The sequence below is a fragment of the Populus euphratica genome, unplaced genomic scaffold (genome assembly GCF_000495115.2).
Source record: "Populus euphratica unplaced genomic scaffold, PopEup_1.0 scaffold271.1, whole genome shotgun sequence".
In the NCBI taxonomy this organism is placed as follows: Eukaryota; Viridiplantae; Streptophyta; class Magnoliopsida; order Malpighiales; family Salicaceae; genus Populus; species Populus euphratica.
Genome location: NW_011499926.1, coordinates 826,145 through 838,842, shown reverse-complemented (window position 1 = coordinate 838,842; position 12,698 = coordinate 826,145). Strand labels below are relative to the sequence as shown.

The window sequence follows — 12,698 nt, the reverse complement described above, 5'->3', positions numbered from 1 at the left end:
TGCTGAAATGAAATAAAAACAGTTAAATAGATTTCTTTCACGCTCTAAATTTAAAGTATTATAACGCACAAATTTATTTTCCATGAATCATTTAATCCTGATGTTAATGACTCGCTTTTTTTTTCAATTAAACAATTAATCGAATTTGAACATGTTAAACAAAAAAACTAGTACTAGAGAATATTATCAGCCATGAAAAATAAAAATAAGAAAAACATGGCTGAGAAGGGCGGTCGCTTCGCCTCGATGATGACAATATTTATATCGATGCCTGTGGCCATGCACCTTTTCGGCCTCCATTGCCGCCGTTGTTCCTCCTCTCCGCGGCAACCTGGCAACCCTCTTATTTCATTATTAGCTGTCAATAAGACGATGAGGGGGGAAGGGATTATTACCAAAAGTCAATGGTTTTCAATGGCCCGTGTCTTGTCAAACCGGGCTTCGTTTCGATCCTCCTCCTCCTCCTCTTCTATCAAGTGATTGATTTGATCATTTTATTGATAAATTAAAATCAAATTAAAACTAAGGTTTCGTTGCTCAATTATTTTGAAAACATGTCTTTTACGCAAAGATTGCTATTGATGGCACTATAATTAGCTTTAACATCTTTCACGTTGAACTATTTGTACCATTAATTGTATCGGTGCAATTATGATTTTTCCTCCCCGCTTGAGAAGATTAATACAGATTTTTAATGGTATTAAAGTTTTTTTTTGCATAACTCATTAATTATTATTAAATTAATTAAAAATAAATAGTTTTTTTCTCGATTCAATCACATAGTAAAATAACTAAAATTACATAATAAAAGTAATGTTGATGGATTTTTTATATTTTCATAATAATTTTATTATTATTATTATCAAGTTAGTGTGTAGTTTCTCTTATTCTTTTAATACATTAAAAAAATACATTTGCTCTATCTAAAAATTAATTAATTAATTAATTTAAAGGTAAATATAACATGAGAAAGTTATCTCATGAAAAACATCACGATATGTATGATTAATTTTCTCTCCCTTTGTATTTATATTTTTCATATATTATAAATATTCTTTGCATCATAAGATTTCTTCGTATCTCACGTATACATGTAGTGTGAATGACATATAAGTAAAGACTAAGATTATGTTTGTTTATGTAATTTTAATTATGTTTAGCTTGAAAATATATAAAAATAATATATTTTTTAAAATAAATATATTTTAAAACGTAACATTACCACTTAGAAAAATAGGATTTAGTTGCCACATAGAAAAACAGACCACTAAATCCCTAATCTTAGAGTATCTCCGATGACAAAAGTTGTGCAAAAGAGCCAAATTATCAACACATAAAAAGTGTAATTTAGTTTTTTTTTTTTTTTTTTTGCGGTTTTTCACGAAGAAGGACATTTTTAAAAGTCATTTTGTATTCTACATAGAATGAGAGGAGAGGAGAAGTTTAAAGAGAAAAGGTAAACAAAATAATTCTTCTATTTTATGGCTTTTAAAATAAATATTAAGAAATGACTTTTCATTCTGGTAAAGAAATTTGAACATCTCATCTAACCATCCCTTTTAAAACCTAAAATCAACGAATAAAAAATATTTTTGATATTTATATTATTTTTTTTGTACTTTCCATATAGTTATTCTACTGCAGAAGCTTCTAATATCGACGCGGGGATACTCTTTAGTCTTTACCAAGAAAAAAACAAAAAACCTACCGACATGCAGTGGAGGAGTTGAGTGCTAGAGGGCCGATCCAGCCAGCCAGCTGGTGGCAGAAGAAGGCAAGAATATCATGGCAAAGCAACATGGATCTGCCACGTTAGAGTATCATGAGACAAGCTATCTAGCTGTACACAAATATCAAATATGAATATGATTCTTGCAACCCAAAACCGTCGCATCTACCCCTTCCTTTCCTTTTTGTCGTTTAATACTGGCATCCACCCCTTCTTTCCTTTTTTTTGTCGTTTAATACAGCGGTGTAGGGTCTTTTAACGTTGTTTTTTTATTTTTTAAAAATTATTTTTAATTAATATATTAAAATTATTTAAAAAATATAAAAAAAATATAGATTTAAAATGAAGAAAAAACCAAAAAAATTAATTTTAAAAAAAAAACTCTTAAAACATAAAAATTCTCATATGAAAACATATTAGTATTGATTTATCAACTCTCACAACGTGTCGACAATGGTACTCTTAAAATTATTTAACAAAATTCTTAAAATAAAATATATTATAGCTAAACTAGTTTAAAAATGACGTGTAATTTATATAAATGATGTAATTATAAAAAATATTTTTAATTATTTTACTATTTCGATGATTTCATCACTAATTCTCATAAGATATTTTCTATCAGTACGTGCGTAATTATGTTGAAAATAAACGACAAGAATATATCATCACTACTATAATTAATCAGGCATTACCGGTGGAGTAAGCTATTCCGTGGATAATTCCATCGCTATTTTACAAATTTCTGTGACGTTTAACAATCTAAACATGTTAGTTAATTAAAGAAGCGCACCTGATCTTCATTTTTATATTAAGTGACCACTATTTAGCTTAGCTTCTCAGCCTAATATTTTTGGGATAAAAAACAAGTCGAAAGCCAAGACAAACCGAACCTAGAACATACGTGTGGGACATGTGTACACGTTGGTGGCGGCAGGCAGTGGGGTGGCTCTGGGGCTATATATAACTAGCCAGCCTCAGTCTTCGACTTAATTTATCCCACAGAGAAGGAAAGCAAGATATTATTTTTCAGGAGAGTACTCCAGTAGAGAATCAATAAGAAGATCATGGCAGGGGCAGTTAAATGCATAGACATCTTGATAGCCATCATCTTGCCCCCTCTTGGTGTCTTCCTCAGGTTTGGCTGCGGGGTACGTCCGTCCATTAATTCTCATGCATTCATTCGTTTAGACACGCACACACACACACACAGAGTTAATTAATTTCACCTATAATTAATTAAACAGCACTGATGATCATGTGATTATTATGTATGCATGGTTCGATCGGTCAGGTGGAGTTTTGGATCTGCTTGCTCCTCACCATCTTAGGCTACATCCCTGGAATTATTTATGCTGTCTACGCCATCACCAAGTGAAGATCCTTGATCTCACCATCTTAATATCTCTGCTGCGAGCACCTGCACCGCACCCCCAAAAGCCGTTTCTTTCTCTCTGTTCCTGTAAATTTAAAGGGCTGTAAAGTATTTGCGAAAATAAAGGATATATATATGTATACATATTATATCATGACTGTTAATTTTTAAATAATAAATTTAATTTGTTGAAAAAAATGATGTGTCGAGAAAGATATCTAGGTGTTGATAATTGGAGTACACTACAAGATATGATCTATTCATGTGATAGGTACATGTGCATGATGTGTATGCATGGAAGCATCAGAAATTGTGGTAGCTAGCCACCGTTCTTGCTTAATTAATTTGTTTTACTACTCTTCATCGATCCAGTACTCAAGACTCATGGGGTATTATTATTATTATTATTATTAACATAGATGTTGAAATTAACCTCAACTAAAATGACGAGTTACGAAACATAAACCTACTTTCATGCTGTTAAAAGCATGACGAAAGTTTAATGCATGGGGTCTCCGGTGATATGAGTAACTGCCTTGCCTTTAAACATGTATTACTTAATTTAATATTTACATGGGTCCCTATTTCAAGCCCTTGACTAGATTTAAAGTTAATTTTAACTCATTTTACTTAATTTAATATATACATGGGTCCCTAATTCAGCTCCTTAATTAGATTTGAAGTTCAATTTTACTCATTTGATTAGCTTTATTTTGGGTGTTTTTCCAAGATAACATTTGTTAGAAAGTTTCTAGCATGTAGAATCAATTAAGAAAAGATTTTTAAAAATATCACAGCTAGCCAGGAAACAAAAAAAAAAAAAACCATAAACGTAGCGGTCACCTGCGGTATTTAAATAAACAATAAATAGAAATTACTAGCATATTTGGCCGCGGATCAAATTAGTTTTTCTCAAATTAGGTTTTAAAAAAATATTAAGAATATGTAGATTTTTTTTTATAGTATTTACCTTAAACTTGCCAATTCAGTTTCTTATTCGGTTTGAGTTTTAAATAATTTATTTTAAATTAATTCTCATGTCTTTGAAGTGTTTAAATTAAATAATGAGTTTAAAGACTATTTAAATTGTTGAAAAGAATATGACAATAATTTTGTTAAAAATTGAAATGATATAAAATTAGATTGACTTGGATTGACCTAATTATCTCATAACTTTAATAGATTTATATTTTTAGTGTTTTTATAAATTATTTTTATTTAATTTTATGATAGCATTAATCTTAAAAATTTATTTATAAAATAAAAAAATAGTTATAAAAATTAAATAAAAAACTGAAAAAAAATTAGGAATCCAGATTAACAGGGATGTTTTTGAAAAAAAAACTTAATATTTAGATTTAATTAAATAAAAAAACACCGATTTGAAAAAAACCGAAGGGCCTGTTATAGAACAGCTCACGCCTAGGCCGAAGTCAGGCCATGTGCCTAGGCATTTATTTCTTTTTAAAAGTTTTTGACAAACATGATGTTTATCACATAACATAAGATATTAGTCTCCTTACACTCGAGCTCGCGACCTTTACAAGCCAGCCACATGCTTTGACTAATTAAGCCACAAAACAAGGAGGATGGCGTGTCATTAAAATAATATATGAACTTAATTAATCCCATGTTCTTAGTTTTATTTATAATATAATATGCTTTTCATATCTGTTTTAAAGAACAAATATCATTTCAAAATATTTTAAGAATTTATTTTATATTTTTAATCTAAAACCTCCCATTAAAAATAAAAAAATATTATTTATATATATTTTAATATAAAAAATATTTAAAAAACAAACATCAGACTAAGATGCTGCCTGGTTTGATAAGAGCAATGGGCCGGGAGGGCTGTTGCTGCAGTGTCAGAGGGAGGGCCATTTATCGGATGAAGAAAACGCTCGATCGATGTGGGTCCTGTAGACCGACAAGCTTACCTGTAATATCAAAGGGCAAGTTTCATTAGTTACCTGCTCACACACACCCCATCTTATCGTCACCAACAGCTGTCCCAGTGATAAAAATGGTCCCACCAGGAAAAGAACAATAAAGTGAGATGATTTACACATACAGCAAGCCCATTTCTGTGGGTGGGTTCAAGTGGAGAAATACCTTTCTAAACACTAATTCAGTTTCAAGCCCATGTGTAATTGTGAATCTTTATATCCTATTTAATAACTCAAGTTAAAATAAATACACATATTTTGCTTTTCATGTATTTAAAAAAATTGATAAAAGGGTGTTTCTTAATTAAAATCAAATTAAAATTTATATATATATATATTAAAACTATTAAAAAATACTTAAAAAATAGAATCAAACACAGTATCAAAACTATTAAAAATAGTTTTATTCACATGTATTCAAATTATTAAAATAAGATAATAATTAAGTTAAAAATATTAGCCACTTCGCCTGACCTGGGGACAAGAAAAAACAAAGGGAAAATAAAACTTCGGCTGGTCCATGGGACCTTGGGGCTCAAGCATTAGAGTACATGTTAGGCCAAAATACTCGATAGGATGAGCACCAATAAATATTTATGGCCATGCTTCTTAATGATGAGGTTAAATAGATGTCAATTGATTAATGATTATTTCAAGAAATAAAAAGAAATGATGCATGAATTGATCCTTTAAAATCCCTTTTCAATTGGATTCTAAGCAAAAGTATTCATTTTTAAAATAATAAATGATACAATATTATATCACAATACAATAATAAAATACAGCTAACTGGATTAGCGAATTTAAAAAAATATTTATAAAAAAAATTAAAAGTAAAAAGAAGTGAATTTAACTGTGGATTGTTGAAATGAGATTTCACCGACTAAAAACATAAGAAAGTTTTGACTTATCTTCTAAGTTACTACAACGAAAATGAAAAGTGATTTAAAAATCACTTTTAATAAAAAAGCTATACACCATTATCATAAAGCTTAATCAACATGTTTTAGAAAAATACTACCGAAGAAAAAGATTAAGATAGTTTCAAGAGAATTTTTTTTCAAGTTCAAATTTAAAATAAAATTAATGATACATAAATTTATTTTTTATGAATCATTTAATTCTGATGTGAATAATCTTCTTATTAAGTAAAAAATTTAAACATGTAAAAAGAAAACTAGTAGAGAATATTATCAGCCTTGAAAAATAAAAACAAGAATTGGGAAGGACGGCTGCTTCACATGGAATATAACAATATTTATATCGACGCTATGCATGCACCTTTTCAGCCTCCATCGCCGCCGCTGTTCGTCCTCTACGCGGTGACCTAAAAACCCTCTGATTTTATTTCATTATTGACTGTCAATAATAAGATGAGGTTGGAGGAAATTATCACCATAAGTCAATGGCTTTCACGTGGTCAAACAATGGCCGGTGCCTTGACAAACCAGACTTCGTTTCAAACCAGCTCTCTTCCTCTTCTTGTTTTGTTTTGTTTTTTTTTTTAATTATAATATATAGGGAAAATCTAAAGGCTATCACTAAGAGACATCCGCTAAATGTATTCATTTATGTTAAATTGTGTAGAAGAGCGGTAATATTAATTAAATATACAACTAATTAAATTTTTTTTGTATGGGAATGTTTTTTTTTTTTACTTACAATAAACTCCAAGGGAAAAAAAAGAAATATATGATTTGAATAAAAAAAACTAAATGATTGTTAACGTTTAATTTCGTACGTTAAGAGCATGTTCAACCTCACCAATAAATATGTTTGTCCATCTTCCAAAATTAACAAATTGTAATACACATAAATAGTGACAAATTCAAAAAATCAATTCAATTAAATCTACGCACCTTCAACCTAATATATAGAAATTAATTAAAATCTTGAATCTCAAAACAACTAAGCTAGCTAACGTGCTGCATCATGAATGGATGAGTGAATTAATTCCATAGATAAGTATATATAGTATAAGATACATATCTCACACACGCATGCAGTATCAATGATGCATGTGTAGAGGACACTATGTCACTTGTTATGAATACTTGTGCTAATTAATTATACGAAGATATTAATTACTATAAATAAAATAACAAAAAAAAAACTATCAATTACAGGATTTGAGTATATTTGATGTTAATTATGGTATTTTTTATGATTATAATTTGAGAAATTATGTCTAGAGAAGTAGAAAGTTATAAGATGTAATTTTTTAAAAGAATTTTAGCACGATTCATAAGAAAGTGTGAGATGCATTAACTAATTAAAGTTAAATGAAACACAGAATCGCAGAAACGAACAAGCATGGCAGCGTAGGAAGGAAGGAGTGTTTGTGGCCCGATACAGCTAAGTGCCCGCCCAGTGGTAGAATTAGAAAGCAAAATCACATGGCAGGGAAAGCAGCATGCACGTGATGAGGAAACTTAGCTATCTACCTGTACATAATTAAATATCAAATTTGAATACGATTCTTAATTACAACCCAAAAGCGTGCCATCCACCCCTCCCCTTCCCTTCCCTTTGTCGTCTAATTAACGACTCTCACACCAAGGAATTAAGAGAGTGCATATGATCTTCATTTTTATACTAGCTACGTATTACTAGACCACGTACGTGTGGGACACGTGTACACCGGAAGGTTGTGTTAGTGGGAAGTGGGGTGGCTCTCTGGGGCGCCTCTATATAACCAACCTCAATCTTCAACTCTCTATGCATCGCAGAACATATTAGCACCACGAAGAAGAAAAACAGTTTCTTAAGAGCAGTATATATATATATCCTTCAGAAGAATTAAGGAGATGGCAGACGAGGGAACAGCTACTTGCATAGACATCTTGTTGGCCATCATCTTGCCTCCTCTTGGTGTCTTCCTCAAGTTTGGCTGCGGGGTACGCCCGTCCATATTCTTTCATTAATTTACACACACACACACACACAGTTGATTTTACTTATAATTAAACACTGATCATGTGATTATATACATATACATGTACATATATATGCACGGTTCGTTCAGGTGGAGTTTTGGATCTGCTTGCTTCTCACCCTCTTTGGCTACCTCCCTGGCATTATTTATGCTGTCTACGCCATCACCAAGTGAAGATCCTGATCTTATCTGTTGTAAGCACCTCCACCCCCCAAAAGCTGTTTCCTTCTCTTTGTTCCTGTAAATTTAAAGGGCTATGAAGTAATTTTATGTGAAAATAAACGATATATAATTAATTTCTTCCCACTTTAACCAGCACTACTCAAGACTCGTGGGGTACGTATTAACTGTTGATTGAATGAGTGAAAGCGATGCCTTGCCAAACATGCTCCTTGGCTACTTTTATATATGTTATTAAAAGCATGGCAATAGTTCAATGCATGGGGTCTCCAGTGATCAACATGACCTGCCTTTAATAATTGACATGTATTAGTTAGTTGGTTAATTAATTAATATATGACGTCTTTGCTGGGTGTTTTTTGTTTGTTTGTTTGGACAGGTGGAGAGGCACATAACCGCTTGATTCAATGAAAAGTCCCTTGTTGGTGTACATCAATACTTGGATTTATTCTTCTTAATCTCTTCATAGTTGTGTCTTTTTTTTTCCTTAATTAAGCAAGAAATGATTTGTTGTGAAGGAGCTTAGCAATTGTTGTTGAGTGACATTAATTTGTGAGTATGGGTACTTAAGGCCGTAATGGATGATTAGTGTTCTTGTTAAGCAGTATCTTTCCCTCTTAACTTCTCTATATATAGTTGTGAGCCCCTTGCATGTTTGTCTACCTAATTGCTTGTGGATTCAATGACTGTTAGGCGATATATAGTTGTTCTCCTTACTTTTTCTTGGATATTGACTGTTGGATACAACTTTGAATCAATCCAAGAGTGAAAAGAAAGCTTTATTTCCTGACTCAAAAGCAGAGCAAAACGAGAAAGGAAGATGCATGTGCATCTTTTACCCTAACAAGCTCTTAAGAGTACTATATAGTGGGACTCTCTTACAGAGCATTGACAAAGACCAGTACACTTGTCTTCGCCATGAAGCTATCCTCTCAGATTGCCCCACCAGAATAATGCACCGGCCTGTATATGGCTGCATTAGCCATGAGCTCAATATCACACAACCGTTTCTCATCATCAAGGCAGAGAGTACTGGCGCACCGCTCGTTCAACCTGCAGGCAATTTAAATAACAAACTTAAGGTGGCCATCTGGCTTATCAAAGCAAACAAAAAAACGAGTCAACACTGACTAGCTGGATCATGAAATCAAGGGATTAATGTTTTGTTTGCAGTGCTTTAGAATTGCGGTTCTTCAAACGAAACTATTTTTTTTTCCGAGCACAAAGGGACAAAGGAACAACACTTGGTGATTAATCAAGATGGTTGCGTCTCGACCTCAAAGACAAGGCTCTAGCTAGCCTGAAGACCACATCCAATTATCTAATATATCCCATATCAATGAAGAATAACCTCACATGATAAACAAGAATTATCCAAAGACGTTGCCCTAGGAATTGACATAATCTTCCATTATCGAATATTAAATTAATGCTAACAAGGAGCAATCTTCAAACGAAAACAAAAGGGACAATATAAAGCTTCAAGTTGATCTTTCTTTGCATGATTGACAATCAAAAGATTACAAAAAATGAAAGGCTTCAAATTAACCCCTATCATATTATTTAATTCTTAATATTTTACAAAGACAGAAATAATACAAGAAAGATAAGAAGTATAATTAACATAAACTTTAACTTAATTAACTAAAGACTTAAGAGATGTTTAAGTTTGTGGTAGTGATGACACTTCAAAGTGTTTTCTAATTTTTTTTTTAAATATTTTTGATATCATCATATTAAAACAATCTAAAAATATAAAAAATTATTTTAAATAATTTTTTTAAAATTTTTAAAGAAACTAGTTTGCACCATGTTTCTAAAGATATCTAAGGACCAAACAACATCTAAGGACCAAACAATTTTTTCATTGTATATTTTAAATTAGTTATAAATTTATAATTAATTTTCTCATAATTTTTCAATTTTTACTTCTTTATCTTTTTCAATTGACAGAATAATTTTTCAACTTACCTATGCAAGTTTATCTCCTCTGATTAATGAGTTAATTCTATCATTTATCTCTTCATGTTCATCATCATTAGTTCCTAAATGTTTATTTCCCAAGAGAGAAGTATATCCTTATCCTCCCTACATACAAGCATGTTTTATTTTGTAATCCTTCTAATCATAGTTATTCCAACATAAAACACTAAGCACCGGGAATTGTCTAGCTCAAATACTAATTAATGTAAAAAAAATAACACAAGAAAGACATGAAGCATAAATGATACAAAATTTTACAGATAACCATACAAAAACTCATTTGAAATTTTATTACTAATCATTTCTCTTGGGTTATTCTATTGAATTATAAATTAAATATCTTTATCTATACTAGATCAATTTTAAAAAGAAAGAAAAATCATAATAAATAACAATACAATTATTATAGGGATTTCTAAACTAAAATGAAAAAAAAAATATTAGAAAGGAAAATATTTTTCTAAACTGGAAACCAGTATTTTTCCCAAAAAATCATCTGTCAATTTCATTACAAATTCACAACATCTACGAATCTGATTATTCATACTTCCATGTATTTCAGGTTCTTAATTTTTTAGTATTTCCAATCCAAAATGCCGGCAACTCGTTCTGCCAAATTTCTAGAAAACATTGATTCTCGAATTCTAAAACATTTGAATAAACCCTGATCATCAAATTTAAATAAATAACACTATATATTATTATTTCATTAAAAAACATAACATGAACGTGAGACCACCCTGGCACCTTGCCGACTGGAAGCCATTAAAAAAATTTGAACCAATGTCATATCCACATTCTTGCCTGAGTGCCTCCCCTGATCCGTCATTACCTCCCGATATATCCCATACGTTTATATATGGAAAACCATGCTGGCCATTTAGTATGGATAAGATCAACGGTTACATGCAAGGAGAACCAAAGCAGGATTCTATAAAATGCATAATCAAGGAAACAGATAAGCAATTCTCAAAAATAAAATAATTCGTAGATTACACTCATTAATCAAAGATATTGTTTTGACTGTGATTCAACTCCTACCAGCTCGCAAAAATTAAAATCACATCTCAGGCTATAATTATCCTCATTAGGGCACCCCTTTCTTAATATATAGACCAAATTGCTCTTCGAATCACCAATTGTTTTCTCATGATTAAGCCTAAAAGTTGTTGAGAAATAATCATTTTGCATGCCCATTTAGGTATCCAAATATCATCCTTGCTAATATAGGTGTATATGCCACCTTTTGTGTAGTTGGTACTTACCAAATAGATCATCTACACCTAGGAATTCACAAAAGGCACCGTAATCATCCTGTATGGTTCCTGCCCTATATATATATATATATGGCATAGAATGTTTGAGGCAAGATGCACCCAAACCATATTAGACTGTACAAATTCTAAAACCCTTCATAGCCCAGCAGCCATGACTAGAAAGAAGGTGAAGCTTGCATTTATAGTTAGTGATTCTGCAAGAAAAGCCACCTTCAAGAAAAGGAAGAAGGGCCTAATGAAGAAGGTGAGTGAGCTAAGCACCCTTTGTGGGATTGATGCTTGTGCTATCATTTATAGTCCGTATGCTTCTCAACCCGAGGTTTGGCCCTCTCCTTTAGGAGTCCAAAGAGTGTTGTCTAAGTTCAAAACCATGCCAGAAATGGAGCAAAGTAAGAAAATGGTGAATCAAGAGAGTTTCCTTAGGCAAAGGATCGCAAAAGCCAGCGAACAACTCAGGAAACAGCGGAAGGAAAACCGTGAGAAGGAGGTCACTCAAGCCATGTTCCTATGCTTGACTGGAAAAATTAACTTGGCTAACCTAAACATGATTGACTTGAATGACCTTGGATGGATGATCGACCGTAACCTGAAGGACGTTGAAAATAGGGTTGAAAGCCTAAACAAAAGGAGTAGGAGTAGTACTGGGGGTGCTAGTCATACTTCCCAATTGGCGGCAGTTGCAGCCACTGGGGCAGGACCTACCAATGCTGGACAGCAAGCACCAGAGTCATCACAGAAAGCAGACGTGTTGGCTGCTACTAATCTTGGGGTTAATGCGGATTCCATGCTGAGACAACAATGGTTCATGGACATGGTAACCCCTCAAGAAACTGCAATGGGGTTTGGCGGGGACGACAATATGATGCTGCCTTTTGGGGATACCAATCATAATGCTCTATTCTCTAATCCGTTTTTCCCCTTGAATTGATGGTTAAAATTAACTTGGTATCTTAATTAATCGTGAAATATCTTTTAATTTCCTGATTTCATTCGTTTGGAGACAGACACCATGCATCGTCGCGCCTTATTCCTATGAATAAATCCTTGTTTATCATCTCTACATGTATTATATCAAGTTTCTCAATCACCTTTTTTTTAATGTATTCTCTGATTTTCAATCATATTATCATTTCTATATTCCATACCAAGCTCGATCGAGGCCATTAATGATGATTAGTTGACAATATAGAGTAATAATCAATTAAATTAAAGCATTTCTAACCACAATATCACCATATACTAAAAGCAAGAAGTGTGAAACATAAATGAT

General features: G+C 32.0%; 1 protein-coding gene and 3 long non-coding RNA genes across 4 annotated transcripts; 3 read left to right on the top strand and 1 right to left on the bottom strand.

Annotated features, from left to right (window-relative positions):
* The first annotated feature begins 2,713 nt into the window (after window positions 1–2,713).
* LOC105135720 (uncharacterized) lies at window positions 2,714–3,273 on the top strand. Its single transcript, XR_844231.1, has 2 exons — window positions 2,714–2,880; window positions 3,024–3,273. It is a non-coding gene; the product is annotated as an uncharacterized LOC105135720 (long non-coding RNA).
* LOC105135721 (uncharacterized) lies at window positions 3,088–3,866 on the bottom strand. Its single transcript, XR_844232.1, has 2 exons — window positions 3,575–3,866; window positions 3,088–3,462 (listed from the first exon to the last, which is right to left on the bottom strand). It is a non-coding gene; the product is annotated as an uncharacterized LOC105135721 (long non-coding RNA).
* Window positions 3,867–7,417: 3,551 nt separating this feature from the next.
* On the top strand, window positions 7,418–8,786 carry LOC105135719 (uncharacterized). The gene is made up of 3 exons (XR_844230.1): window positions 7,418–7,950; window positions 8,079–8,182; window positions 8,548–8,786. It is a non-coding gene; the product is annotated as an uncharacterized LOC105135719 (long non-coding RNA).
* A 2,713-nt stretch (window positions 8,787–11,499) lies between these two features.
* On the top strand, window positions 11,500–12,404 carry LOC105135718 (agamous-like MADS-box protein AGL80). The gene has a single exon (XM_011040749.1). It carries the CDS (start codon window positions 11,508–11,510, stop codon window positions 12,354–12,356), a length of 849 nt encoding a protein of 282 aa, XP_011039051.1. The 5' UTR covers window positions 11,500–11,507; the 3' UTR covers window positions 12,357–12,404.
* Window positions 12,405–12,698: the final 294 nt, after the last annotated feature.